A 26374-nucleotide genomic window follows, 5' to 3' on the forward strand; every position below is an offset into this window, starting at 1 on the left:
GAAAAGAATATAAAATAGCTTTTTTCCTTCTCCCACTCCCTCTAAAATACTGACCTAGATTTCTGTGATGGACACACCATTTTCCCATCTTTACTATACTTTTCCCAAGTGTACTAAAACCTTACACCTCTGATTTGCAGCATTCATTGGACTGTGTTTTGCTTCCATCTCCATACACTGTTGTATCTTTCTGACACTGAACTAATGTGGTTTTACTATTCCCAGAGTTGTGAATGAGAGCCGGCAAGTGCTGCAGGAACCTGACTTTGCTCAGTCTCTTCTGAGAGACCCCAACACACCCATAATTCGCAAATCTAGAGGCACTTCCACTCAAGGGACTTCTACTCATGCTTCCTCTACCCAACTGGCAATGATGGATGACCAGCGAAGCAAAGCAGGCAGCGTTCATAGCAAAGTCAGTAGCTACCATGGTAGCTTGCACAGGTCACGAGATGGCAGGTGAGATTAAAATCTTGTCATACAGATATCGCATGTATTAGTAGAGTGCATGTTTATACTGAAGGGGAAGTTAGCCCATAGTTATGGGAATACAGAGGAGTTTGTTTTTATACCTCACTTTTCACTGCCCAAAGGAGTCTCAAAGCAGCTTACAACCTCCTTCCCTTCCTCGCCCCACAACAGACATCATGTGAGGTAGGTGAAACTGAGGGAGCTCTGAGAGGAACTACTTAGTGAGAACAGCTCTAACTGTGCCTAGCCCAGGTTCAGGCTGCCTATGGAGGAGTGGGAAATCAAACCTGTCTCTCCAGATTAAAAGCTACCGTTCTTAACCACTACACCAAGCTGGCTCTCAGAAGTGCTGACAATACAATCAACTCCCCAAATTATTGATGACTCATTATCCAAATACGTTTGGAATTACAGGTTGTTATTCAAATTCACACTAATATTGCCTTTCTAATGTTCATTATACTTTTCACATGTTATTAACTTCTCCCTTTCAAATTGGAGGTGTCTAGTTCATGTGAGATACTCTAGCCCCATGTGGAGATACAAGCATACTTTCAAAGAATTTAGGTTTCATTAGACCACTGGTATAAATAAGGAAGTACAGTTACCATCCCCAAATGTACCCTTTAAATATCATGCATCTCTCCCTCCCAGCTGCTAAATTCAAGCATTGGCCCAATTTTTTGCATGTAAAATATGGTGATCAAAACAAAGGGGCTTCCACTTAAACATATGTCTTCTGTACTAACCCAAATCATTAATGTATCTAACCCAGGTCTGACTCTCTAGCTCTGCAATGTCTGTCTCAGATCTGGAAGAGCTGTTTAACTAGAGATTCCAAGTAATGTGGGACATTATGCAGGTGCTATCCCACTGGGCTTTGGTCTATTCCCTAAGCAGCCTTTGGTAATCTGTGTTGCATGTATTTGGGAGTAAAAATCTTAGTCCCTGTACTTATGTGAACACACACTGTTGCCTGTCCTGTTACTGAAACATATTAGTTTTTTATGATTTAGGTATACCCCCTGCAGTTACAGAGGGCTTGAAGATAGACTACCTCACGGCAGTATGTCTCGACTGACTGACCACTCCAGGCACAGCAGTTCCCACCGGCTCAACGATCAGTCACGTCACAGCAGCACCAGGGACCTCAGTGGCAATCCAGTGACTCACATAACACATGGCACAAGCATGAACCAGGTTATAGAAGAAGACGGCACTAGTGCTTGATCTCTTCCCCCACCACCACTTTCCCTAATTGCTTGTGCATTGGCATAACCCAGAGCTGACTTCGAAAAGGCCAAATGCGTAGTGTTCTCTGTCCTATCAGGTGCTAACTTTGTGGAAAAGAACCAAACTGGGTGCTGCCTTTTTCTCTCTCTTTTTTTAATCCAGTTCTTTGGCAGAATGTTTGCCTCACAATGAGGATGCTGCTTGATCAAGCCTTGAAGTTGATGTTTGATGGTACTTATATTTTAGAGTCCTTTATGGATTTTATTTATTTGATGGCATTCTCCCCCCCCCCCCATCTTGCTTGACAATTGACTTTTTTTTTTAATGGTGTGTATGCCTCTATAGAAGGCATACCGTGAAGGTCCTGTGAAAAGTTCCCAAAAGCGGAAGACAACACATTCTTGTTTGAAGAAACTCGTTCCTGCATCCTTTTTTTTTTCTTTTTTGCCTCTGATTAGATAATAAACCGGTTACTTGTTTCCTTGCAGCACAGAGGGTGGGCTGCATATTAAGAACTGTACAAAAGACATCTGTGGGGAACCAGCAGGAGATTTTAAGCAGTTACACTGGAAATGCAGCAGAAGGATAATGAACATTCAGAAAGAAGAAGAGCTCTGCAAAAGGATGTCGGCTCTTCACAGAAATTGCTAATCTCAGTTGCAGGGGGTGGGTGGGAGGGAGGCTGGGTAGGAACAAGGGGATTGTAGCTTTTTGTAGTATCGTTTTTATAGAAAATGTTCTGAATTCCTACTTGTTTACAATTTTTACACAGGGAAAGGAGAAAAGTGGAGTTGAATGTCAGCCATCCAAGCTGAGTTCAGCATCTCAGATCCCTCCTTTGGCAATCAGTGGTTGAGAAGCAAATAGGCTTGTCGATTCAGCTATCTGCTTTCCATATGAAACACCCTCGTTCCCAGTCCCTGCTAGCTTCAGTGCCTTGGTCAATTCTTGCTGTGTCTGGGGCACTGGGGGGTGGGGGGGCTTGTGGAATCTGTAACCGAGGAGGAAAACCGGGATGTTTCTGTGGGGGGAGGAGAAGCAAATGAAAAGTGGATCTGTTAGTACATTAGATAATCTTTTGGCTCATTTGAGGATGGGTCATCTACCAAGGCTTGCTTGCAGTCATTAAGAAGACGATGCAGAATTTCCGGACAACTTCCCATCTCAGGGTCCCAAGATATGCAGGTGGTGATTAGTAAAAGGTTGCCTCCAACCAGATCCTTACAGAGGCTTCCCCCAGGAAGTTCTGTAATGTGCTTCAGTTACCCACTATTAAATTTTGTACTGGGGTATAAAATGCCTTTGCAGATACAGCAGGACATGCCAAGCCATGTTTTAGTTCAGGAATGGACAACTATATGGCTGATACCTAAAGCACTTCTTTGTCCCATATGGTCTGTCCGCTTTCATCTGTGGGAGATGGGAAGGGAGAAATGTACAGCTCTTAATATATTGTTAAGCCTCCTACTTTTACAATGGCACTATACTCAAGACTTTTTTTTCAAGGGCTGAAAGCAACTATGGAGCATGGCAAACTGCTTTTGAAAATGAACCCATTCTAAAAAAAAGAAGTAGATCGTACTGTGCTGGCCACATTCTTGGCCACATTTCCCAAGCTCTTTGAATCCCAAATTTGTAGAATGTTTGTGCTCAACTGTATTCTAAATCCTTCAAGATTTAAGGTTCTGCTGACAGTTGACCTTTGTGTGTCTACTGTTACAAAATAACGTTTGCAATGTTTAAAAGGGATTAAGATCCCTTCTGCATGGGAACAGGCCGGAAATGCGATATATCCAAGTGGCCCTCAATGTAGTGATATGCAACTGCATGCTTCAGAAATGCAAAGAATTGCCCCTTGCTGGAGATATCCCCCTCGCTTCTCGGCAGTACATAGGATATTGTAAGGCAACCACTGACAAGTGTTTAGTGTTGCCATCTGGAAACACTGGCTCATATTTAAACCTACCTCACCTATTGCTGCTGATGCTACTACTGGGGATTGTTTTCTCGTTCTTTTAACGTACCCCTTTTCGAATCTGTATTTGCACGGAAAGTAGGCAGAATCTCACTCACCTAAACAATTAAGCTGGTGTTAGGAGATGGAGGGAGACCTCATTTCACCCTGCTAGAGAGCTGGGGTCTTAAAATGGGCTCCTGGGTTCTTAAATTTTAGTATCATTTCTCGCCCCCCCCCCTCCGCCCATGCTTGAATAGGATAATCTCATAGGTTCTTTAAAAATCAAAGCCAGCATGCAGGCTGCCATTCCCTGTGTCTATGCAGATGCCTATTAGAGCAGCACGAATTGGGCTAAACTTTGTTATCCTAAACTGATGTTTCTCTTGGCCAACCGTGGTGAATTTGCTGAAGTTACAAAATGTGGTTGGGATTGCTCTATGTGGTAGCACAAGAAATAATCAGCTGGCACGACTCTTCTCTAGCTCTAGCAGAAGCAGCGTAGAAGCATTGTCCCCCAAGGCAACATTAGTGATGAAGCTGGAGCATTTCCACTTGGGCAGCACACCTGAGGAATTTCAAAAGGAAGCATTTCAATAGGACCACCGAGACTTCTCAGGAATTTTCCTCATCTTTACAATGTGTACTGTGGGGCAAGGAAAGAAGGACTTAACACTGACTTAATGTGCACTTCAAAGAGAAGGAGCTGCATTTTGCCCTTACTGTTTTTCAGTTCAAACATTGCCCTCTAGGATGGAAGCAGCAGAACCATACTTCACATTGTGCCCTAGCTAAAGACATTTGTTAAAGGTAGGTCACAGTGGAGACTGGCAGAAGACCTCAAATGTTTTTCTAGCAACTTCAGGTGAGCGCGCCTGCCTTGGAACACCTTGAATTTAAATTAACAAAGCCCTTTGCTAACAGCTTTTTGAAAATCTGAACTTGCTCAGGGCATCTTTACTCTTTGGCCCAGATCAGACTTGCAAATAGGTGCATAGACAAGATTTTCTGCTGCACAGTGAACTCTGCTTACATATGAGAGCACACGCTTGCTTTCCCCTGCTCCTCAAATAATGCATGACCAGCTTACAAATTTGCGAGGCTCTCATGCTTCAAACGGGCTGCCTACCTTTTTAAGAAAAAATATTTTTTCTCAAATGTTATTGGCACAAGCTTAGCCACTGCAAGCACTTGTTCACTGCCTTATTTTTTGAAATGATGAATGAGTGGGGGGTGGGCTTTTAAGTTCAAAAGCTGCTGTAGGGGAAATAGAAGCATGTGCAGATTAGAAGTACCAGCTTCTCCCAGCTCAATGCTGTGAGAAGCGGGTCCATCTAACCAAATTGGGATGAGTATGGTTCTTTTTGCAACAACTTGATTGCTCTAGTTATGCACGTCAATAAACAGGTGAAGCTTGCATAAATAGAAGTGAAAACTGATTCTAGATTCTCAAATGAATCTTGGAGTTTCTTTGTTCATTTCAACATTCATGAGACCCCCATCAATGCCCACGTACGGTCTATGTGTCCTGCTGGAATGTCCAAGTTAAGACACCAAGTTCATTGAAATAGTCAGCTGTTACTTGAAATTATCTCAGCCAGGTCTTACTACATGACCTCTGGGAAAGTGAATGAATCAGATAACCTCTGGGTTGTGCTTCATTCCCTTGTTTGCTGTAGAAACCATCATGTTTTAAATATGTTGACCTAATAAGCCCAGAAATGCATAACTTGCAAATCAGCATGGAAGAGTTCACTTTTCAGATCTATATCTTTTCCCTATCCTGGCTTTCACAAAACATCACTGAGCAAAAACTGGAACATGAAGTGGGACTGGACTTAAATGTACACACTCTTCTAGCCTTAGCACTGGTTTTGTCTTTATTACAGCATGTTTTGTTAAGTTAGCTAAGTGAAGCTGGAGCAGTTCTCATGCAAGATCTTGTACTGTGTGTCCTTAGCCAGTGGTCTGGGATACTCTTAGTGAGTCTCATAATGAGCATTGGCTTCATTTTCCCCTCATTCCTGTTCTGGTCATTGGATCATACAATAATGAAACAGACGGAGGCTGGAAGTCACCTCACCCAACCTCTACCAGATGGTTCTTCACACTTTTTTTCTCCTCCGTGTCCCTGCCAATGTATTGCCAGTTAAACACTTTGTGGCGTATGTGAACCTACTGGGTATTCTTTTGGGGTTGGTTAGGAGTGCTGGTTAAAGGACTTGCCATTACCACTGAATAATCACCACCAAGTTCATTAAGCAGCTGGGCCTTGCTTCTACTCTCAAACATATCTCAATGTCCTGATTGGCAATTCTACCTAACCAACTTTTGCATACTTTTTTTTTTTGTACCAGACACTATCAGCCACCTAGTCCACTCCTCCTCTTCCCGTTCTGAACAACGTTTCTGCCTTTGTCCTTCCCTGCCAAATGCATACCCAGAACCCGTGGGCCATCCACTAGCAACATGGGTGGGAGACATGGGTGCTTGTTGTAAATGGGATTCCTCTGTGTTGCTACCATGGGTGGGCAAGGACCTGCGTATTCAAGTGCCATTCTTGCCTCCCCCAAAAGGAGAGTTTCTGAAGTACTTACTCATTTGTTTCTTCTTTGTTACGATTTCGCAATTTTAATCAAAAGACCCAAGAGTTCTATTTTCATCTTTCCCATTTCTAAAATATGATCAGCCATCAAAACGGTATCCCAGGTATTCTGCCCATTTTCCTGCACCTTCATCAGTGATTGTTAATCTTAATACTCAATTTTGTTAATCTTAATACTCAATTTTATTGGATATCACATAGGCCTCTGCTCATAGATTCCTGCCTGTAAGCATTGGGGTTGTACAACCCAGTTTATGATATCCAATAGGTGCAGGAAAATGGGCAGGATAGCTGGGATACCATTTTGATTCTTGATGTAATATTTAAGAAATGGAAAATATGAAAATAGAACTCTTGGGACTTTTGTTGATTAAAATTGTGAAATAATAACAAAGAAGAAACAAATGAATAAATACTTTAGAAAATTTATTTAGCCTACAGGTCTCCTTTTGGTTTGGGTTCATTACTTGGAGGAATCAGCGGTTCAGCGACTAGTATTCTCGCCTCCCCCACCATTCTTCCTCTGCTTTCTCATGCCCTGTCTAATAAAGTGCTTAGGTGCACAGCATTCCACTTTTACTGTGACAATGACTGGCTTATTGTCACCAAGATAGCTTCGTAGCAGAATGGGAGTGCCAGAGGACTTCCTGGCAGAGTTTATTTTGTTTATACTGTAGCTTTCTTCCTAGTGGAGACCCAAAAGAGGATTACATTGTTCCCCTCTTAACAACCCTGTGAGTCAGGTTAGGTTGAGAGTGGAGGCCCATGTCACCCAATGAGCTTCCATGGCTTGAAGGGAAGTGGAATCTGGGCTTCCTAGATCCTAGTCTGACACTCTAACCGTTACACAACTGTGCTTGGATCTTAGATCCATGGTCTCCCTATTCCAGTGGTTCTCAACCTACCTGATGGCACAACCCAAAGAGGTCATAGAGTTGTATGCTCTGGCATGCTGGTGATCACAGAAGCCTGAGGTGGAGGGGCAGTGCTGGGGCAGCACTGCTCCTCTCCATGGCGTTGGCCACCTCTGGCTTCCGCAATCACCAGAGCGCACAACCCTCACACCATTAGGAAGGCAGCGGTGCGGCAGCCTCAGCAACTCCTAGGGGAAAGGGTCGATTGACCCCTAAAGGGGTCACAACCCCCAGATTGAGAACTGCTGCCCTAGTCCAACACTTAAATTGCTGTCATGTATGTCATCTCTCATGTATGTCATCTAGACCAGTGGTCCCCAACCTGTGGGCCGCAGCCTGGTGCCGGGCAGCGAAGGCCTTGGCGCGGGGCCGCGGCTCCTTCTTCCCTCCCCCCCAAAGCGAGAAGCTCGCCAGGCCGAGAGCAAATCGGCCGCCAAAGCAGCCGATTAGCTCGCTTCCCGACAAGCTTCTTGTTTCGGGAGGGGAGGGAAGAGAAGCTTGCCGAGCCGCAAGCTAATCGGCTGCTTTAGTGGCCGATTTGCTGGCGGCCCAGAGGGGCCGGGAGGGGGAGCCGCGGCGCAAACGCGCATGCGCGGACTGCTGCACACTCGCGTTTGTGCTGGGGCTGCCGCGTGTGCGCGGGCCCTGGTCCGCCCTCTCCCCCCACTCCGCCGCAGCGGCCGAAAGCTTGCGGACCACTGATCTAGACTCACCTGGTGGCCTGCACTGGTCCTCCTAGCAAGCTTAAGACTCGCCTGTAGAGCCAGGTGCTCTGCTACATCCACTGTAATTTCTAATTTTAAAAGAAATTGGATTATTCTTCTGCATGTTAAGTCCCTTTCTGTTAACCTGTTTATTTCTTAAGACAGCTTTGAATGCTGTGACCAGGTAAGCATAAGCTTCGGCTGTTCCTTAGTTGATATAGAACATGACTGTAGAAGTAAATAAAAATATTTAACATGCATCTCCCAAGCCCTTTCTCATTGTGCTCAGCTTTTCTTCAAGGAGCTCAAGACCTTATCTTCCTCTCTCTGTTTTATCCTTACAACAACTCTGCGAATTAGGTAAGGTTGAGAGAGAGAGAATGAGTGACCCAAGGTCACCCTGTGTGTTGAGCGGATTTGAGCCTATCTAGTTTTGCACCCTAACCACTGCATGACCATGGGAATTAATGATGTGCTTTGTTCCTTTACGGCGATTGTTTAATAATTGTATATCGTTGGCCAACTCTACAGCTATTTGGTTCTCATTATTTGGATCTACTGTATTCATAAACTTCAAACTGCCATCTGTAGTTGATTGAGGAGTGCTCTAATGTGTATGAGGTGTGCATATAGCAGACACTTCTGGATTATTAGCATTGTGCCATTGTTAGTTGGTACAACTTGCACTAAGCTCCTTGTAGATTTGATCTCTCGTTTACAGTATGCCAGTAAACTATTCAGTTTTGTGTTTTTAGCACCTTAACTGAGAGTGTACAAATAGATTACCGTAGCATTAAGCATTTTGGGGTATGTGCTTGGTTTTTTAAAGACCTTTTGGAATTTTTAAATAAAGTGAACGACAGTAAAGCCAACTCTTTGCTCTGTTTTTTAAAAATAGTTTCCCTTTTAAAATGTGCATCCCACACTCCCCAGCCGTGGCAGGCTCTTAGGGTGGCTAGCAAACCACAGCATCGTGCACAGTGAAAGTATAAATATACAAAGATGACTCAGTAGCTTTTAAATAGCTGTTGGCAAAGCATTACAGTTACATCCATTTTATTGGCATTCAAAAAAGCACAAGCCATACGATCTTGACAACCTAACAAAGGTTTCCACATACATTTCATATTGGCAAAGATCACTCAAAGGTTTTTGGCAGTCAACAGCTAAAAACAACAGAACACTAAAGTCTTCTAAAATACTTTTACCCCAGCAACCACTTTAAGGTAGCAACAATAATTTAAAAAAAAAAAAACCTACAAATAATTTTTTCAGACAGCATTTCTGTCTCAACAAGAATTTTTCCCTCTCTTTAAGCAGCATAATTAATCTGGACATACTTATCTGGTAACTTGATAAAATGAAAGATTAACAAAATGTTTGCTGGGTTAGCTAGCTTCCTTTGTTCAACTGATGTTAGCATGTGTGAAACTTGATTCTGCATTGTTTTTTTTAGCAACCAATTGATCATGTTTCCATTTACCTTTTAAAAAGCTTGTCCAATTCATTTTGCAAGGAGGCCCTGTTTTCCATTCTGTGACCCATGAGATTTGATTAGATTACTGCCCTAAATAAACAGGAAATACCTGTCCATTACTGATTATAAGTTTATAAGGGTTTTTTTGGTAGACTGTTGAGGGAACAGCTCTTTTCTATCAAAACGTCAGGACCCAAAATGCTGCTAGTCAACATAAAAGCCATCTTCCCTGAGCAGTAATTCCTGTTACGGTTTTGGCAGCAACAGGTCCTAAATTCAAACCTGCCAAATCATTGTCTCACAAAATTTATTCCCGCTTGTTTCCTCAGGACTCAGCAAGGATAACCCTGCCCCTGCCTGTGTCACATTTTATTCATATGCTGCTTCAAACCTATAATTCTGGGTTCAAGAAAGAGGGATGGGAAATGCCACATTTAAAAGTTAAACACTACAATTAAGTAGTAAGTAATTATAAACATACACATCAGTATAAAATAAATATGGGGAGGGATAGAAGAAATAAATGCCTGAGGAATCGAAGAAGAAGAAGAGTTGGTTCTTATATGCCGCTTTTCCCTACCCGAAGGAGGCTCAAAGCGGCTTACAATCACCTTCCCATTCCTCTCCCCACAACAGACACCCTGTGAGGTGGATGAGGCTGAGAGAGCCCTGACATCACTGCCCGGTCAGAACGGTTTTATCAGTGCCGTGGCGAGCCCAAGGTCACCCAGCTGGCTGCATGTGGGGGAGCGCAGAATCGAACTCGGCATGCCAGATTAGAAGTCCGCATTCAACCACTACACCAAACTGGCTAAGCAAATGTACAAATATTTTACCTGATATCCAAAATGTTAAAAAGATAATGCTGGGCATCCAGTAGAAAGGAAGGAGGTGTGCAGTTAACAGGGTCCCTTGTGGCAACCAGCTTTGTTTCAGAAATGCTGGCATGGAATCATGCCTTAATGTTCAAGCTACTCCATGTTCAAATATGTGGTGGAAGCAAAAGTCAGTCCCAATAGATAAAGTGCCCTAACAAAAAAATGTCCTCAGCTCTGAGGAAAGCACCTGTACATAGGGTTTTTGTTGTCTTCTGGATGCACTAGCCATTTAGGAGTTCTTTCACCCCCAGATGTCAGCTACTTGTTGGCGAGAGAACAGTTCTTGCTGCTAAAAGTGAGGTGAAGATGAGATGGAGAACAGACCTTGTTTCTTCTTTCCTCTTTGGGTACAACCCAGCTACTTCTTGCCAAAGCCCTCCTGATTCATGGAGCAGTAGCAGTGCCACTATCCAACCTCATTGGCGTCTTTCTCCTGAATATTCCCCTGAGCGTCGGGCACCTCTCCTGCAACCTGTTAAAAGGAGAGGGGAAGTTCTGCAAAAACCTAGAAGGATAAGGAAGTTCTACCATTCAGTTTGAGTGAATCTCAGCTCAACCATTTATAATAGTAGTGCTGCAAATATAGTGTGGGGAATGTCATGATGCCTGTTGAAAGAGGCTTGGTACTGAAAGTCCATGCACAAGCCTTGTGGTTCTAGGATTCCAACATTTGTGCTGAAAGAAAAGATTTGAGGTGCTTATCCATTCCCTCATGCCTCATGCCAATGGTAAACTGAGTTGCCCAGTTGACAGGTTGCCCACAAGTAAACATCTTATCACCTTTGGCTTTGCGCCAGCTTAGAAGAGGAAGAAGAGTTCTTCTATGCCACTTTTGTCTACCAGAAGAAGTCTCAAAGCGGCTTCCAATCGCCTTCCCTTACCTCTCCCCACAACAGACACCCTGTGAGGTAGAAGAAGAGTTTGTTCTTATATGCTGCTTTTCTCTACCTGAAGGAGTCTCAAAGCGGCTTCCAATCACCTTCCCTTTATCAACTGCGGGGAGCCCAAGGTCACCCAGCTGGCTGCACATGGGGGAGCACAGCATCAAACCCAGATCGCCGGATTAGAAGTCCGCACTCCTAACCACTACACCAAGCTGCCTCTGCACTTAGCTTCCCTGCACAGAAACAGAAATATCCCCATGCCCAGAGATGAAAGAGAGGCTGTGGTCTCCATCCAAGATAAGTGAGCACATAGCTGTCATGTGTCTGCCTAGGTTGAGTTCAATGCTTCCCTGTTTATTCAGCTTCTAGTGAAGTGATTCGAACCTCCTGTTTATTCTGTACCATCCAAGGACCTTTGGATAGCTTTCGCCCCTACATTTGCATTCAAGTTCTGGAGACCTTATTTCCTAGTAACTGGCGGTTATGGTTGCAGCCTGAGTCTGTAACGTTTCCTTGGGAGCAAGTTTCACAGAAGTCAGTAGAGCTTATCATTCTTGTTTAATTTCTAGACAGCCCTTCCCTTTGAATAGGCTTGGGATGGTTAACAGCACAAAAGCATATATAAAGCTAAAATCATAAAACATCCATCATTTAAAAATGAAGTACAACAGCAGCAGATAGTTGTCAGTGCAAGGTTAGAGTAAGAGCTCCCACAATTCACTAATGGGGGATAGATCTAGTCTTATGGAGTTTATTTATATTAGCATTTATTAATTGACACTCCTGGACCCAGCTGGCTTGTGGCGGTTTACATTCAGTCATAAAAACCCAACAAAATACAATACAAATACTGGCAGCAAGATCACATTTACATCCTCTTCCCCACCCCCATCCGTACCCGGCAACAAGCCCCTACTACTGCCCCAGCTGTGGCCCCAAGGGGGTAACCTGCCCAGATGTCCAGCACATAGGCCTATATGGGGAGGGACTCTATCTTCCTGACCTGGCCTCAACCAAATGCCTGGCGGAAGAGATCTGTCTTGCAGGCCTTGTGGAACTGTGATAGTTCTGTCAGGACCCTCAGCTCTTCTGGGAGCTCATTCCACCAGTTTGGGGCCAGGACTGAGAGGGCCCTGGAACTGGTTGAGGCCAGGTGTACTTCCAGGAGAACAAGAACAACCAACAGATTCAAACCTTCAGATAAGCAGGGCCCAGGCCACAGATGGCCTTAAAGGTAAGGACCAAGACCTTGAACCTGATCCAGAAGCCAACCAGTAACCAATGCAGCTTCCTCAGCACAGGCTGGATATGGGTCTAGCAGTTTTTTTAGGGGAAATCCACAGTAATTTTGTGGATTCCCCGAAAAGCACTACAAAAGAGCTACAAAGAAACAGTTTTTGCGGGAGTGTTGCAGATTATGTACAACATTATGCATAATGTTAAAATAATAGCGTTACACAATGGTAATTCAGCAATATTAACGCTGTGCGGAATGGTTCTGAGTTACAGAAGTCTAATTTGGAAGTGATGGTTGCATGGGTCACGGTGGCCAAGTGTTCTGGGGACAAGTAGGGCGCTAGTAGCCTCACTTGGTGGAGATGATCAAAAGACTTAAGGAACCTACTGATTTGATTTCATGTAGCTGTGGGATTAGAAATGGTTCTGGAACAGGAGGACTTACTGCCCTCCTGCATGCCACATTCTATTTTCCTGAATCTAAATCCCACCTCCATAGTTACTCTTAATCCCATTAATTGGGAAGCAGTAGGAGATGAGATACTCCTTCCTCCTTAAATATTCTTCCTCCTTCACCCACTGTGGTACTGGCCTCCACCACATTCCATTAGAAGAACCTTGTTTGTTTAGTTCACTTGAGCTTCCCTTGCTACCGCTTGGCTTAGCTTCATTTTCTGAATTGGCTCTGGTGTTCTCATGGATTCCCTAAAATCCCTTAAGGCTTTGAATTTTAATGTAATCCAGCAACAAATCCTACCTGGAAGCAGCCAAACCCAACGTGTCCTGACATCCCTCTTCTGAATTCTTTTGAAAACCCTCAAGCTGCTTCTTGGGAGACACTCTGATATGGGTAAGTTCTTTTCAACAGAATACATCAAAGCAGGAGTCTGCAGGGGTCGAAATGCACATTGGCTTAGATTCTTTGCTTTTGTATAGGACATTTAAAACATCTAATTCTGTGACAGGTGGTGATTCTTCACCCATTTTCAAACAAAATTAAACAGCCTTAGGTGACTGTTAAATCCAATTAAAAATTTTGGTTTCAAGGTTCCTGTTCAACTGCAAATGAAGTTTATGTGGTTCTACCTCATAGGGTTGTTATAAAAACAAAGTAGAGGAGCCCCTTGGAGAAGGGCAGGATATTATTTTACCATCATTACCACCATCATTATATATACAAAATCATATTTTTAAATTATAAATACAACCTATTACTGAACCAACACTTTCGTTCCATATTTTCACATATGTTTTTGCTATAATACTTCTTAAGCTCCTGAACATTTTTCATTATACATTTGGGACAGAGAATATATCTTTAACACAAGTTGAAGATGGCATGATGGGGGCATCATTTCTCAGGGCTGGTATTTTGCCATTTTTTTCCTCCCTTGAAAACAGGTATAGGATTTGACACTGTATTTAGACTTCAAACATAAAATAGTGTCCTGATAATGTGCATAAACATTCATTCTGGCGTTACTGCAGAGATTATGTTGCAAACTAGAGGCAAACAGGTGAATTCCCCAAAGGTAATTTCACTTGGCCATGGATGGAGCAGTCCCATACCCTGAGGAATTGTTCAGAAATACTTGATTCCTGCACAAATTCCTCTGTTCTGATGCTAGAGAGGAAGCCTACAAGTTCACCTCCAAACATCAAGTTAGGTGAAACACCAACACAGCAGATGTTGACCATTTCCACACAGTGACATAAAGTCATCCCTGCTGGGGAAGCAGGGGCAAGCAGGGTTAAGGCAGGCAGAGATGACATCTGCATTTCCCCGCCCCCCCTGGCAATTCCCCCTTCTTTTCTCTCTTGGCAGCTGATCCATGGCTGGTGCTAAATTAAAACAAACAAACAAACCTTAAAGTGCTGAAGTAGGGAAGCAAATCTTATATCTGCCGTTCTGAAGGCAGTCCTTAGCTCTGCCCCCTTTCCCATATTAGATGTGTAGAACGTTGACAACTAGCCCACTGTATTTTGATTGCTCCAGCTACAAAGGGGAAAGCCACCCTCACTCCAGTCAGGGAGGAAGGTGAAGCGAAATATCTGTGTGGAAGTCCCTGTAGTCAAATTGGGAACCAGTTGTTTGTAAGATTAAAATGCATGGAGTATTTAGAGATCAAAATTAAGCATGGTGTTATGCTTTGAAGACAACACCAGCCAGCTTGGTGTAATGGTTAAGAGTGGCAGCTTCTCATCTACCAAATCGGGTTTGATTCCCTGTTCCTCCAGATGCAGCCACCTTGAGTTCCTCAGAGCCCTGATAGGTGGGGCTGTGAGAGCAGCACTATCTCACAGGGTGCCTGTTGTGGGGAGAGGAAGGGAAGGCACTTTGAGACTCCTGGTAGAGAAAAGCAGGGTATAAAACCAACTCTTCTGTTTGTGGAGTAAGGAGTATAATCTCTGAGCACAAACCCACACAGTCTCAGTGAGAAAGACAGGCTGTAAATGAAGTACATTTTATTCAATGGGGCTTACCCCCATGAAAGCAATCATGTATGTAATTTATTTGTATGTAATTTATTTAGCAACTCTTATTATCTTGCCCTTCCATGCCAAGAGGAATTCCTTCAGGTCCTGCCTTCCCCCTTGTTTTAACATCATGACAATGTCCAAGCTGTGACTTACCCCAAAAACAACAGTTGTGTCCTCTTTGTGGCATCTGAGCTGCCCAGTATTTTGAGCACAAAATGGTCAGCTCCAAGAGCTTTAGCGGAAGATGCAAGGGGCAGTCCTCCTTGCTGACCTCTTTAACTCCAGCACAGCATCAATCCAGCCAAACTCGATTAGCAGACAAATGGAGGGGAAATGAAGTGTCCATAATCAGAATGACACAATTTTTCCACCAACTGCTACCCATCCAATTGTGAGAAAGTATTAGCAAAAGAGTCTTCAAGGTGATGTGATTAACAGCAATGAATGGGTTATTACCATGAGAAACGTTAATAGTCTCAGACTCTGGGTCATTCAGCCAAGCACATCACAGTTCTGTAAGTCAAGGCCCTGTGGCTGGGCCGTAATGACCATGGAGGGGAAGCCTGATATTAATGACCCAAAGGTTCCTTTGTTGATCTGCATTTAGAACCTGACCTACCCTGGTTTTCTGAATAACCTTAGAAACATCTAAAATTGTAATTTACTAATTGATGTTACCTGCTCTGAGCCCAAGTAGAAGGGCAGGTAAAAAAAATTAAGTAATTATTTATTATAAAACCCATGAATGTAGCCTCTTCTGGCGCAGAGTGGTAAGGCAGCAGACATGCAGTCTGAAAGCTCTGCCCATGAGACTGGGAGTTCAATCCCAGCAGCCGGATCAAGGTTGACTCAACCTTCCATCCTTCCGAGGTCGGTAAAATGAGTACCCAGCTTGCTGGGGGGTAAACGGTAATGACTGGGGAAGGCACTGGCAAACCATCCCATATTGAGTCTGCCATGAAAATGCTGGACGGCGTCACCCCAAGGGTCAGACATGACCCGGTGCTTGCATAGGGGGATACCTTTACCTTTTTTAAAACCCATGAACATAGCATAATGCTGTTAATCAGATGGCCAAATACCAATTCTGTGCAAAGATTCTCACAATAAATAGCTATGGCTCCATAGCAGTCCCCTGAAATTACACCAGAATCACACGACAAAATGTAGCTCTTTCTATGATGGAGCTTTATTTATTTGTTTAATTTATATGCCACTGCTCTTGGCCCAGCCAGCTAGCGGCAGCTCACAACAAGTTCAAATACAATACAAAATTAGAACATGGTAATAATTAAAGCACAACAAAACCGAACCCCATCCCCCCAATTCCCTCTAATCACCCTCTCCCCCTCCTCACCCCTCCCTGGCTGCCATACCCAGGAAAATGTAAAAGTACCTAATTGGAGAGTATCAGAGTAAACAAGCTCAAGTTTGATTCTTTCATATCTTTATCCCATCCTTCCTCCAAGCAACTCCAGACAGCATCGCTGGTCATCCCCTCCATTTTATCCTCACAATAAACCTCTGGGCTAGGTTAGATAAAGAGAGTCGCTGGCTTAGGTCAACCTGTTAGCATCATGTCCAAGCAGAGATTTGAACCCAGGTGTCCCTAGTCCTAATCCATCTTTCTAACCACTACATTTCACTGTCTCTCCCAGAGGCTACGATCCCTGCTAATAGATTCAAATCCATCTACAGTGGGTGGATTCTCTTTTACTTCTCCTTAGGACTAATATTCTCTTTGAGGCTTTGAATACTAGTCTTTCCCTTCACTTTCCTCCTACACTCCCCTAGAATGTATTTTTCTCTTCTGCATGCCAACTCTTGGAGGCTAGCTTCACGGCTCCTGATTGGCCCCTCTGAGTTTTTATCCCGGACTCCTCCCCAGTAGCCCTTACTGCTTTATTTAATCCACTCCACAGGAGCGGTTAAAGATAATAAGATAGAATTTTTATATTACATTACATTAGAATTTTTTTTATATTAAACCCTTCCAGGGCTGTCAGGAAACCCCGGGGTTTAATGAAACCATGGTTGAGAAAGCCTGAGCTAGTTCAGTGTTGTAAGTTTGAGATATTTATTCCCCCTCCCCCTCATACAGAGTTGAATATATTTTTTTTTGCTTTTGAAAACATGGTACAATCATTAAACCAGGGGTAGTCAAACTGCGGCCCTCCAGATGTCCACGGACTACAATTCCCACAAGCCCCTGCCAGCAGATGCTGGCAGGGGGCTTGTGGGAATTGTAGTCCGTGGACATCTGGAGGGCCGCAGTTTGACTGCCCCTGCATTAAACTATGTGTGTGTGTGTGTGTGGGGGGGGATAAATACCCACACTGCTCCTAGTGTTTAACCCACAGGGGTTTTAAGGCTGAGTGCTCAAATTGAAATCAATTTTCTGTTCTCTCTCCCCTCCCACCCCCCATTTATTTTGATTGATATTTTAAAATAAATTTGGATAACCTGTAGCTCCACATAATTCCTATGTGGAGTTTCCATGGAGAGATAGTTTACCTTTAAACACAAGATCCTGCGATAAATGCCACATGCAGACAGTCATAAGAACACAAAAGGAGCCCTGCAGAATCAGACTGATCGTCCCGCTAATCCAGCATGCTGTCTCACATAAGAGTTTACTTTTTTTTTTGGTACTTCTGAAAAGCTCAATAGCTGTATCATGTTTTTAAAAGCATGGTGGGAAGGGACAAAGGTACACACAGACATGCGGGGAAAGAAGACTAAATGAAAGGAGATCAATTGGCATAGCAACCACTGGAAGAGATTCATGAGTACTGGGGATGCCAGCAGTGGTGTCTCTACCCTATTTGGTACCTGGGGCAGGCAGGTGGATGACGCTTCGTGGATGGCAGGCAAGTGGATGGCTGGGGCCTCTGGAGTGAAATACCCACCATGAGTCCCTTGGGGTGTTCCTGCAATCAGGAAAGTGGGATGAGTCATCTTGGAGTCGTGACATCTGGGGGCTGGGCTGCCTGCAGCCAGTATATACACAGTCAGCTATCCTCCACCCGCAGGAGCAGGTGTCAAGGGCATGAGTGAGTGTCAGGGGCATGCAGCTCCCACCACCTGCAAGGGTTTGATGGGACCTAGTGGCACCTCCAACTCCTCGTGACACATACCCTTACCACCATATGCCGCTGGAGGGCAGCTCTGGCTTGGAAAATTCCTAAAGATTTAGGCAGTGTCTGGCTCTGATGCCAAATATCCATCCTCCCTTTTGCCACAGGGAAATCAATATAGTCTGCAGAGCCTAGGCAATTCTGGGAGAACTCCAGGCTCCTAGGGTTCTCAGGTCCTTCCTGGCCACCCGTAGGAGATAAGGGGTCGGGTTGCCAGATTCCAGGCTTGGAAACGCCTGGAGATTTGGAAGAGGAGCCTGTGGAGGACATGGACTTGGTGGGGTTCAATGCCAGAGTCCACCCTCCAAAGCATTCATTTACTCCCAATGAACTGATCTCTGTAGTCTGGAGATAAGCTGCAATAGTAAGGGATCCCCAGGTTCCACCTGGCGATTGACCACCCTAATGAGAACTGGAGGTGCCCCCCCCCAAGTGTTGCTATGTGAGGGCAGGAACTCCTCAGCTCCCCTCCATATATATTAAATATAAGATGACTTGAGATCCCTTGGTATCCTCAGGAAGAGTAACTATCAAATAAATATTGAAGCACTTGAGAGTCAATTAAGGAGGGGGGGGAAGAGAGGAGAAATCTTCCTACTCAAGCCCCTTTGAAAATAGGAGGGGAGATGCAGGGATGGGGGTGGGATTTCCAAATTGTCCCCCCTCTGTAATTCCCTGCAGGCCGCCCGTTTGCTCCATAATCTATTCCCAGACTCAGCGTCCCATTAATTTCTGATCTGTCTGTATACCCGTTGGCCATATGGTGTTGCCTCTCCCAGTGGGAAGGGGGAAGGGGGGCTCACATGGGGAAGAGATCCTTTGTGTGCGTCAGAGCCTGTATGCGGCTTTGGGGGCGATGCATGCAAATAGCTATGAATCACTCAGGAGGCATGGCAAGCGTTCTTGTCAGCGTAGTGCTGAGGAAATGGGAGTTGCCATGGTATCAAGCACACAATCTATTATTTTGCACGTGTCCCTGGTGAATTGTGAAAAACCTCTTCAAGCCCTTATCTCTGGGTGTCACATTACCTTTCCACTTACAAAAGGCTAATGGGAGTTGTCTTCCTGGGCCATTTTGCTATCAAGCTCTCCACATCAATTTTTCATGTCTGGCTCTGCTTTGCCAACGGCGCGGAATCGCGACCTAAAACAGAAGCCAGCCCATGAGAGCAGGGGAAACAGCTTCAGCGTCCTTTAAAAATTAAAAATGCATCGAAGAACGCACTCCCAGTCTTATTTTGTTTTTCAAATAATGAAGAGTCTTGTAGTGCCTTACTCTTGTGCAAGCGGAGTAGAGCCCGCTTCTTCAGGTGCAAACAGTAGTTCCTCACTGGACTGTTTGTTCCTTGGTTTCACATCTCCCACATAAAAGGGTTGCACAGTGAAGATCCATTCAGAAGCTTCACTTCCATGGTAAATCTCCTCTGATAGAAGGGATTTCCACTACCACAACTGGAACTTCTTTGGCTCCCTCTTTCTACTACAGTTCCAAATGCCCTTTGATGTGATATTTCTGGAGGGGACAACAAACAATAGCATGAGACCCCCACCCCACCCCCCCTTCTGGTGGCAGAAATTTTCTGTAGACTGCATTCACATATAGTGCTTTCACATACATCAAATAACACATTTTCAATCCACTTTGCTACTGGATTTTGCTGTGCGGAATGGCAAAATCCACTTGCAAATCGTCATGGAAGTGGATTGAAACTGCATTACTTAGCCTGTGTGGAAGTGCCCTTAATCTGATACATGGGCTACATACAAGAATAAAACTGTTCTTTAAAATGCCTCAAGATCTCTGTTTATATTTGTCACAGACTATTATGGTCATTCCTCCAAGGTGACCCATCATTTAAGAAACTATTTAAAATTCAGTCAAGCATTAAACTTTGGGCTCAGAGACTTCATTCTGCTCAAGAAGTTTCTTATTCAGGAAAATCCCCAAAGATCTTATATCTGATGGCTGGAAAGTGCAATCAAGTCACAGCCTACCTATGGCAACCCCAACAGGAGTGGCCAAACTGTGACTCCCCAGATGTTCATAGACTACAATTCCCATGAGCCCCTGACGGTCCCTGCTGGCAAGAGCTCATGTGAATTGTGGTCCATGGACATCTGGAGAGCCACAGTTTAGCCAGCCCTGCCACAGGGTTTCAAACTAGCTGAGACCATCCAGGTCTAAGCATCTTACATCAAGCACAATTTCAGACTGGCAATTGCGGTCTGAAAGAACTCTTCACATCATTGACAATGTCAGCTATAATTTCATCAAGGACGGAATGGATTTCCAATCCCATTCTCAAGTGATTCTGTGTATCTCCTTGAAGTCTGTTCCTTAATTCCCCACCATCCTTTCTGATGAAAAATATGGTTCTGTAATCCCAATCAATATGAAATTTGAGCTCTCCTTTTCTGTAGTGATCAGATCTTATGGGAGATCTCTGCTTAACTGAAGGAGGTGAATTTCTAACCAGTCACATACACACACTACAGACATCAGTGGGCTGCAGTGAGGAAGAGGTGAACGTGGTTTGTTCTGCTGATGGAAATCCTTTTTGCCCACAAAGATCAACTGTAGGATCCAAGATATTTATTCTTACACATCTAATATGCTATCCTAGACAGATTATTATACTTCTAAATCCACTGATTAGTTCAACATATTTACAAATGATTTGGACGAAGGAAAAGAGGAGGTGCTTATTAAAGTTGCAGATGACACTAAACTGGGAGGGGTAGCAAACACACCAGAAAACAGAATCAGAATACAGGATGATTTTGGCAGGCTAGAAAACTGGGCTAAGATAGGTCCTAACCTTCAAAGCCAGCATTTTCTCCAGGGGAACTGATCTATCTAGTCTGCAGATGAGGTGTAATTCAGGAAGATTCTCCGGTTCCACCTGGAGGCTGGATCCCTAGTCAGGGCAGCCTCTGCCACAGCATCTGTTGGCATCTGTGCCAGGCCCACTGGTCCTCCTCAGCCAGCAGCCATGGTTCCTCAGGTTCTTCCCCTGACGACTCTAAGTCCAAGCTGGGCTACTTATGCAATGGTACCTTGACTACAAATTTTCATTCGGCCTTGTGCCTCAAAGGGATGTGGTCTTTTGCCGCCCTTCTTTTGGATGGCACAGAAGGTTCCAGAGACACTCTTAAGGTATGATCAGGGTTTGCATCACCTGGCATAATATTTCAATAGTGCAATCTTTTGCAGTTAGAATCATAGCGTCAGGAGGGGCATACAGGCCATCTAGTCCAACCCTCTGCTCAATGCAGGATCAGCCTGAAGCATCCAGGATAAGTATCTGTCCAGTCGTTGCTTGAAGACTGCCAGTGAGGGGGAGATCACCACCCCCTAGGTAGCCAATTCCACTGCTGAACTACTCTGACTGTAAAAATATTTTTTCTGATATCTAGCCAGTATTGTTCTCCATCTAGTTGAAACTCATTACTGTGGGTCTTATCCTCTGCTGCCAACAGGAACCGCTCCCTGTGACAACCTTTCACATACTTAAAAGTTGTTCCAGTCTGAGCCTATGGACATCAAGTGGAGTGATTGTGGTGAGGGCAGCACTGTTGGTTCTATCCCCAACCTCCCTAAAATGATATGGGCATGGGAGGAGTATCACTGCACTCTGACAATTACTGCCACACAGGCAGAGAACCAGTTTCCCTTTTTTCTAAGACAAAAGCCTTGTTCCTAGAATAAGGTAGTCTAACATCGCCCTCTGCTGGACTGTGGAAGCCTGACAGCAAGGGGAAGGGAAGCTTTCTCATTAAACAGCTCCAACAGCTGGGCACAACTGATATACTTTATATATTCGTTTTTTCGCTTGCCGTCTTGTCACCTTTAGTCATTGTAATTATAGGTTTTTATGGGTTTTATTGTGCTTTTATTCTTTTATTGTGTGAACCGCCGTGAGCCCAATCGGGAACGGTGGTATATTAATTTAAATAATAAATAAATGTTAATCTGCCTCGGGCAGAGCTAGCACAGCAACAGACAAATGCCTGATCTTAAGATTATCAACCCTCCACATGCATTGTGGATGTCTGACAATGACTTTTAAATCAGAAATCACATGTAGTTCTGCTCTGCTTCAACACAAGAGATTTCCCCTGCCTAGACAGCAGGAAGCCTCAATGACCAAGGACAACACATTTGCAAATTACTAATCTGGCTCCAATTTGTCCTATTTTAGTCTGGAGAAAATATAAAACTTTAAAAACTTTCTCCAGTTTCAAAGGGTACTGTGGATGGCACAGTCATTTGGATGCTCCCCCTGTGGCCACAATTAGGAGAGCTGGAACTAAGCTTCCAATGCTTCCTAGCCCCTCAAGGGCTTTCCCCCACTACAACAGAAAAGCATGGCTGGGGGGAAAGAAGCCCTTTAAAGCAGGGGTAGTCAACCTGTGGTCCTCCAGATGTCCATGGACTACAATTCCCGTGAGCCCCTGTCAGCATTTGCTGGCAGGGGCTCATGGGAATTGTAGTCCATAGACATCTGGAAGACCAGAAGTTGACTACCCCTGCTTTAAAGAATGGTCACTGTCAGTGTGTGGGTGTGTGCGCATTGTGTAATGTGCAGGAGGGACAGAGGGAAGCAGACACTTCACTAACTATTCCTGTGGCAGTGGCAACATGTATGGATGTCAGGCTACCACTGGGATGCAGCCTTAAAATGCCTTTGAGCTTCTCTGGTCTTGTTGATATACATGATCTGATGTTATATGGTGGTCAAAATAGGACTATTCCGTTTGTGATGCAAAGGAGCATTCTGGCTAGGAGAAGTTTTTCCCATCAAAAACTCCAATCAATGCGGAGTTTTGCGACCATCTTGCTGAAACAAGGACTGTTATTTTAATGCCAGCAATGAAAGTTCAAGGAGAAAAGCATGATTATATAATACAGCAATAAATAGTGTTTTACAAAAAAAATCCTCTGTAAATATTTTCCATGTAATATAAAAAGATTGCTTCCCACTAACAGGAAGGAATCAGGAACTCGGGAGCAAGCGATGGCTTCACATTAACAAATATGTATTAACCAATATTTACAAAGGTTTAGTGGCACCTTTAAAAGTTTTATTCAAGTTACTAGCATTAAAGCCCGTTGTACAAAAAATGGAGCCCATGCTCCATTTCAATATTCCACTTCAGCTTGCAAAGTTAAGGGGGGGGGAGTATAGATAGGGAGTGCAGCCGCATTACAGCTTATCATGACAGCTGTGTGACTGTCATGATCAGCTGTAACTCAGGGGGCAGTCTCTTTAAATACTTAAATGCAGCCACCACCCCCCTCCTTACAGCTGATCATGCTCAGCTGTAACATGGAGAAGATGGTCCCTTTAAACTCTCCCCACCAACCTGTCAGGGCAGGTGGGGAGTATTTAAATGCAGCACAGCCCCCATGGCAGCATACTACCTTTAAATACCCCCCCACCTTTGCAGGCAAAACTTTGCCTGCTAAGCTAGGGGCGTGTATCTTGAACATTCCAAGATACATTCCGAAGCCTCCTTGCATGGGCAGGGCTCTTCCTGGAGGCTTTGGGGACTTCAATGCATTGTTGGAAGTACATTCACTCAGTTATATTTTATAAATAAGCTTTCATGGACATGTATGCTTTGACTCCAGTACCATCCACCCCCTTTTATTATTTGCTAACTGGTTTGGGGTCCAACATGAAAACTTGGCACTGAAACCAGCCAATGAGAACAGAACAGCAGTATCTGAAGCCTCAACAGCCAATGGCATCAAGTGACTAATTAACTGGAGGGATAGATATTGGTTAGAACGTAACATAATTGAAGCCATACTGGATCAGGCCATTGGTCCATCCATTCCAACACTCTGTATCACATGATGAGAAAAACCCAGGTGTCATCAGGAGATCTACCAACAGGGCCAAAACTCCAGAAGCCCTCCTGCTGTCACTCCCCAAGCACCAAGAATAGAGAGCATCATTGTCCCCAGACAGTGTTCCCTATATACTTTGTGGCTAAGAGCCACTCATGAAGCTCTGTTCCAGATGCTTATCCAGTCCCCTCTTGAAGCCATCTATGCTTGTAACCACCACCACATCTTGCAGCAGTGAATTCCACATGTTAATTACTATTTGGGTGAAGAAGTCCTTTCTTTTCTCTGTTCTAAGCTTATTGCTCATTAATTTCATTAATGAGGACCCATGAGTTCTTGTATTGTGAGTAAGGGAGAAAGGGATGACTCTGTTATGACATCTCTTGCCTTGAAAACACTATGGACGCACCATAAGTCATTCATGACTGCATGGCACTTTCCACCACTACCACAAATGGTGAAGTTGCAGTTGTGCCAGTGTTGTAATCCATCTGGTCAAACCTTCATCTGCTCTCATCCTCCAATTCCTCATGAGCCTAGAGTATCCCCTAAGTCTCCTGACATTTGCACTTTGTGATGCTAAATTAATGAAACTGCTTTATAAAAAGAGGGGTGGAAGAATTCCTCTGCGATATGAGGAAGGGGATAAGATGAATAGAAGGAGATGCTGGTCTCAACTTGTCTAGAGGAAGGAGAGGTAATGACATGATGCAATTTAATGCAATTTAATAAAGATAAGTGTAAAGTTCTGCATCTGGGTCAGAAAAATGAAAAGCATGCCTACTGGATGGGGGATACGCTTCTAGGTAGCACTGTGTGTGAACGAGACCTTGGGGTACTTGTGGATTGTAAACTAAACTTGAGCAGGCAGTGTGATACAGCGGTAAAAAAAGCGAATGCCATTTTGGGCTGTATCAACAGAGGCATCACATCAAAATCACAAGATGTCATAGTCCCATTGTATATGGCACTGGTCAGACCACACCTGGAGTACTGTGTGCAGTTCTGGAGGCCTCACTTCAAGAAGGACGTAGATAAAATTGAAAGGGTACAGAGGAGAGCGATGAAGATGATCTGGGGCCAAGGGACCAAGCCCTATGAAGATACGTTGAGGGACTTGGGAATGTTCAGCCTGGAGAAAAGGAGGTTGAGAGGGGACATGATAGCCCTATTTGTCACTTGGAGGAGGGCAGGATGCTGTTCCCATTGGCTGCAGAGGAAAGGACGCGCAGTAATAGGTTTAAACTTCAAGTACAATGATATAGGCTAAATACCAGGAAAAAAATGTTCACAGTCAGAGTAGTTCAGCAGTGGAATAGGCTGCCTAAGGAGGTGGTGAGCTCCCCCTCACTGGCAGTCTTCAAGCAAAGGTTGGATACACACTTTTCTTGGATGCTTTGGGCTGATCCTGCGTTTAGCAGGGGGTTGGACGAGATGACCTGTATGGCCCCTTCCAACTCTATGATTCTATGATTCTATTCTATGACTTGGATCCATTCTGGGTTGTGGCCAGAACAAGGAGACAAGAAAGTCACTCCGCAGACCAAAATTCATCTGCAGAAATGCTCTGGTGGATGCAAACTAAAGCTTCATCAGTTTGATCAATGGCTCCCACATTCTCCATTTGTGACTACATCGGGGTCAGCCTTTCTCATCAAGAAACACATCCCATATACCTTTTAAACTGTTGACATTCTGAGAGCAATACTTTAGCTGCCCATCTCCACAGAACCCTTGCACTTTGAATTCTTTTGAATCTGATTATAGCACGACATTTATGCCAAGCCTTAAATAACCCGACATCAATCATTGGAGAATGAATCTCAGTCACCCAACTGAACAGACTAGGTCAAAATGATCCCATTTACAAAGTTCCATTGCTCTCACAGAGATATATTTATCCAAGCTGTTCATCCTGACTTTGTTTCTTTCTCTGGGTGACTTCATGAAAGTTTAAAACACCAGCATGCCACATCCTACCACCAAGGTTTTTGTGGGCCTGTGTCATGTCCCATGGCTCCTCCATCACAGGTCTCTCCGATAGCTAATCTGGAAGGAACTGAAAACCACTTTTTTGCTGCATCATTACCGACAAGGCTCATAGAAGCAAGAAAAAGACAGGTATACCTAACAGTGGAGGAAAGGCAGCCTGGTACTGGCCAGTCTCATCAGACTTTGGAAGTTAAGCAGGATTGGCACTTGGAAAGGAGACCACAATGGAAGGCTCTGTAGAGGAAGACAATGGCAACCACCTCTCCATCTCATTTGCCTTGAAAATCCCTTGCTGGGATTGTCAGAAGTCAGATGTGACTTGATGACTTCACACACACACATTCTAATGAACACAAACATATCCTTCATCTACATCTGTTTGCAAGAAAATTGGGAGCAGCACCTGGCTACCTAGAGGGTCTAAATCACACATTAATCTGTATGTGTGCGGTGTAAAGTAAGAATTGCATACACAAAGAATAATCACCTGCACCCTGAAGGCTGATTATACATGTATTGAGGAGAAAGGTGGGATACAAACTAAGTGAATA

At 44.2% G+C, this 26374-nt stretch overlaps 1 protein-coding gene across 4 annotated transcripts in view; it reads left to right on the forward strand.

Annotated features, from left to right (window-relative positions):
• FZD3 (frizzled class receptor 3) overlaps positions 1–8748 on the forward strand; it is a 37710-nt gene extending 28962 nt beyond the window's left edge. For all 4 annotated transcript variants that reach the window (XM_077331416.1, XM_077331406.1, XM_077331435.1 and 1 more), the window contains 2 exons: positions 226–459; positions 1488–8748. In XM_077331416.1, the coding sequence (XP_077187531.1) occupies positions 226–459; positions 1488–1701 (448 nt within the window). In that variant the 3' untranslated portion in view covers positions 1702–8748. The remainder of the gene's footprint in view (positions 1–225; positions 460–1487) is intronic.
• Positions 8749–26374: the final 17626 nt, after the last annotated feature.

Source organism: Paroedura picta, chromosome 1 (assembly GCF_049243985.1).
Source record: "Paroedura picta isolate Pp20150507F chromosome 1, Ppicta_v3.0, whole genome shotgun sequence".
In the NCBI taxonomy this organism is placed as follows: Eukaryota; Metazoa; Chordata; class Lepidosauria; order Squamata; family Gekkonidae; genus Paroedura; species Paroedura picta.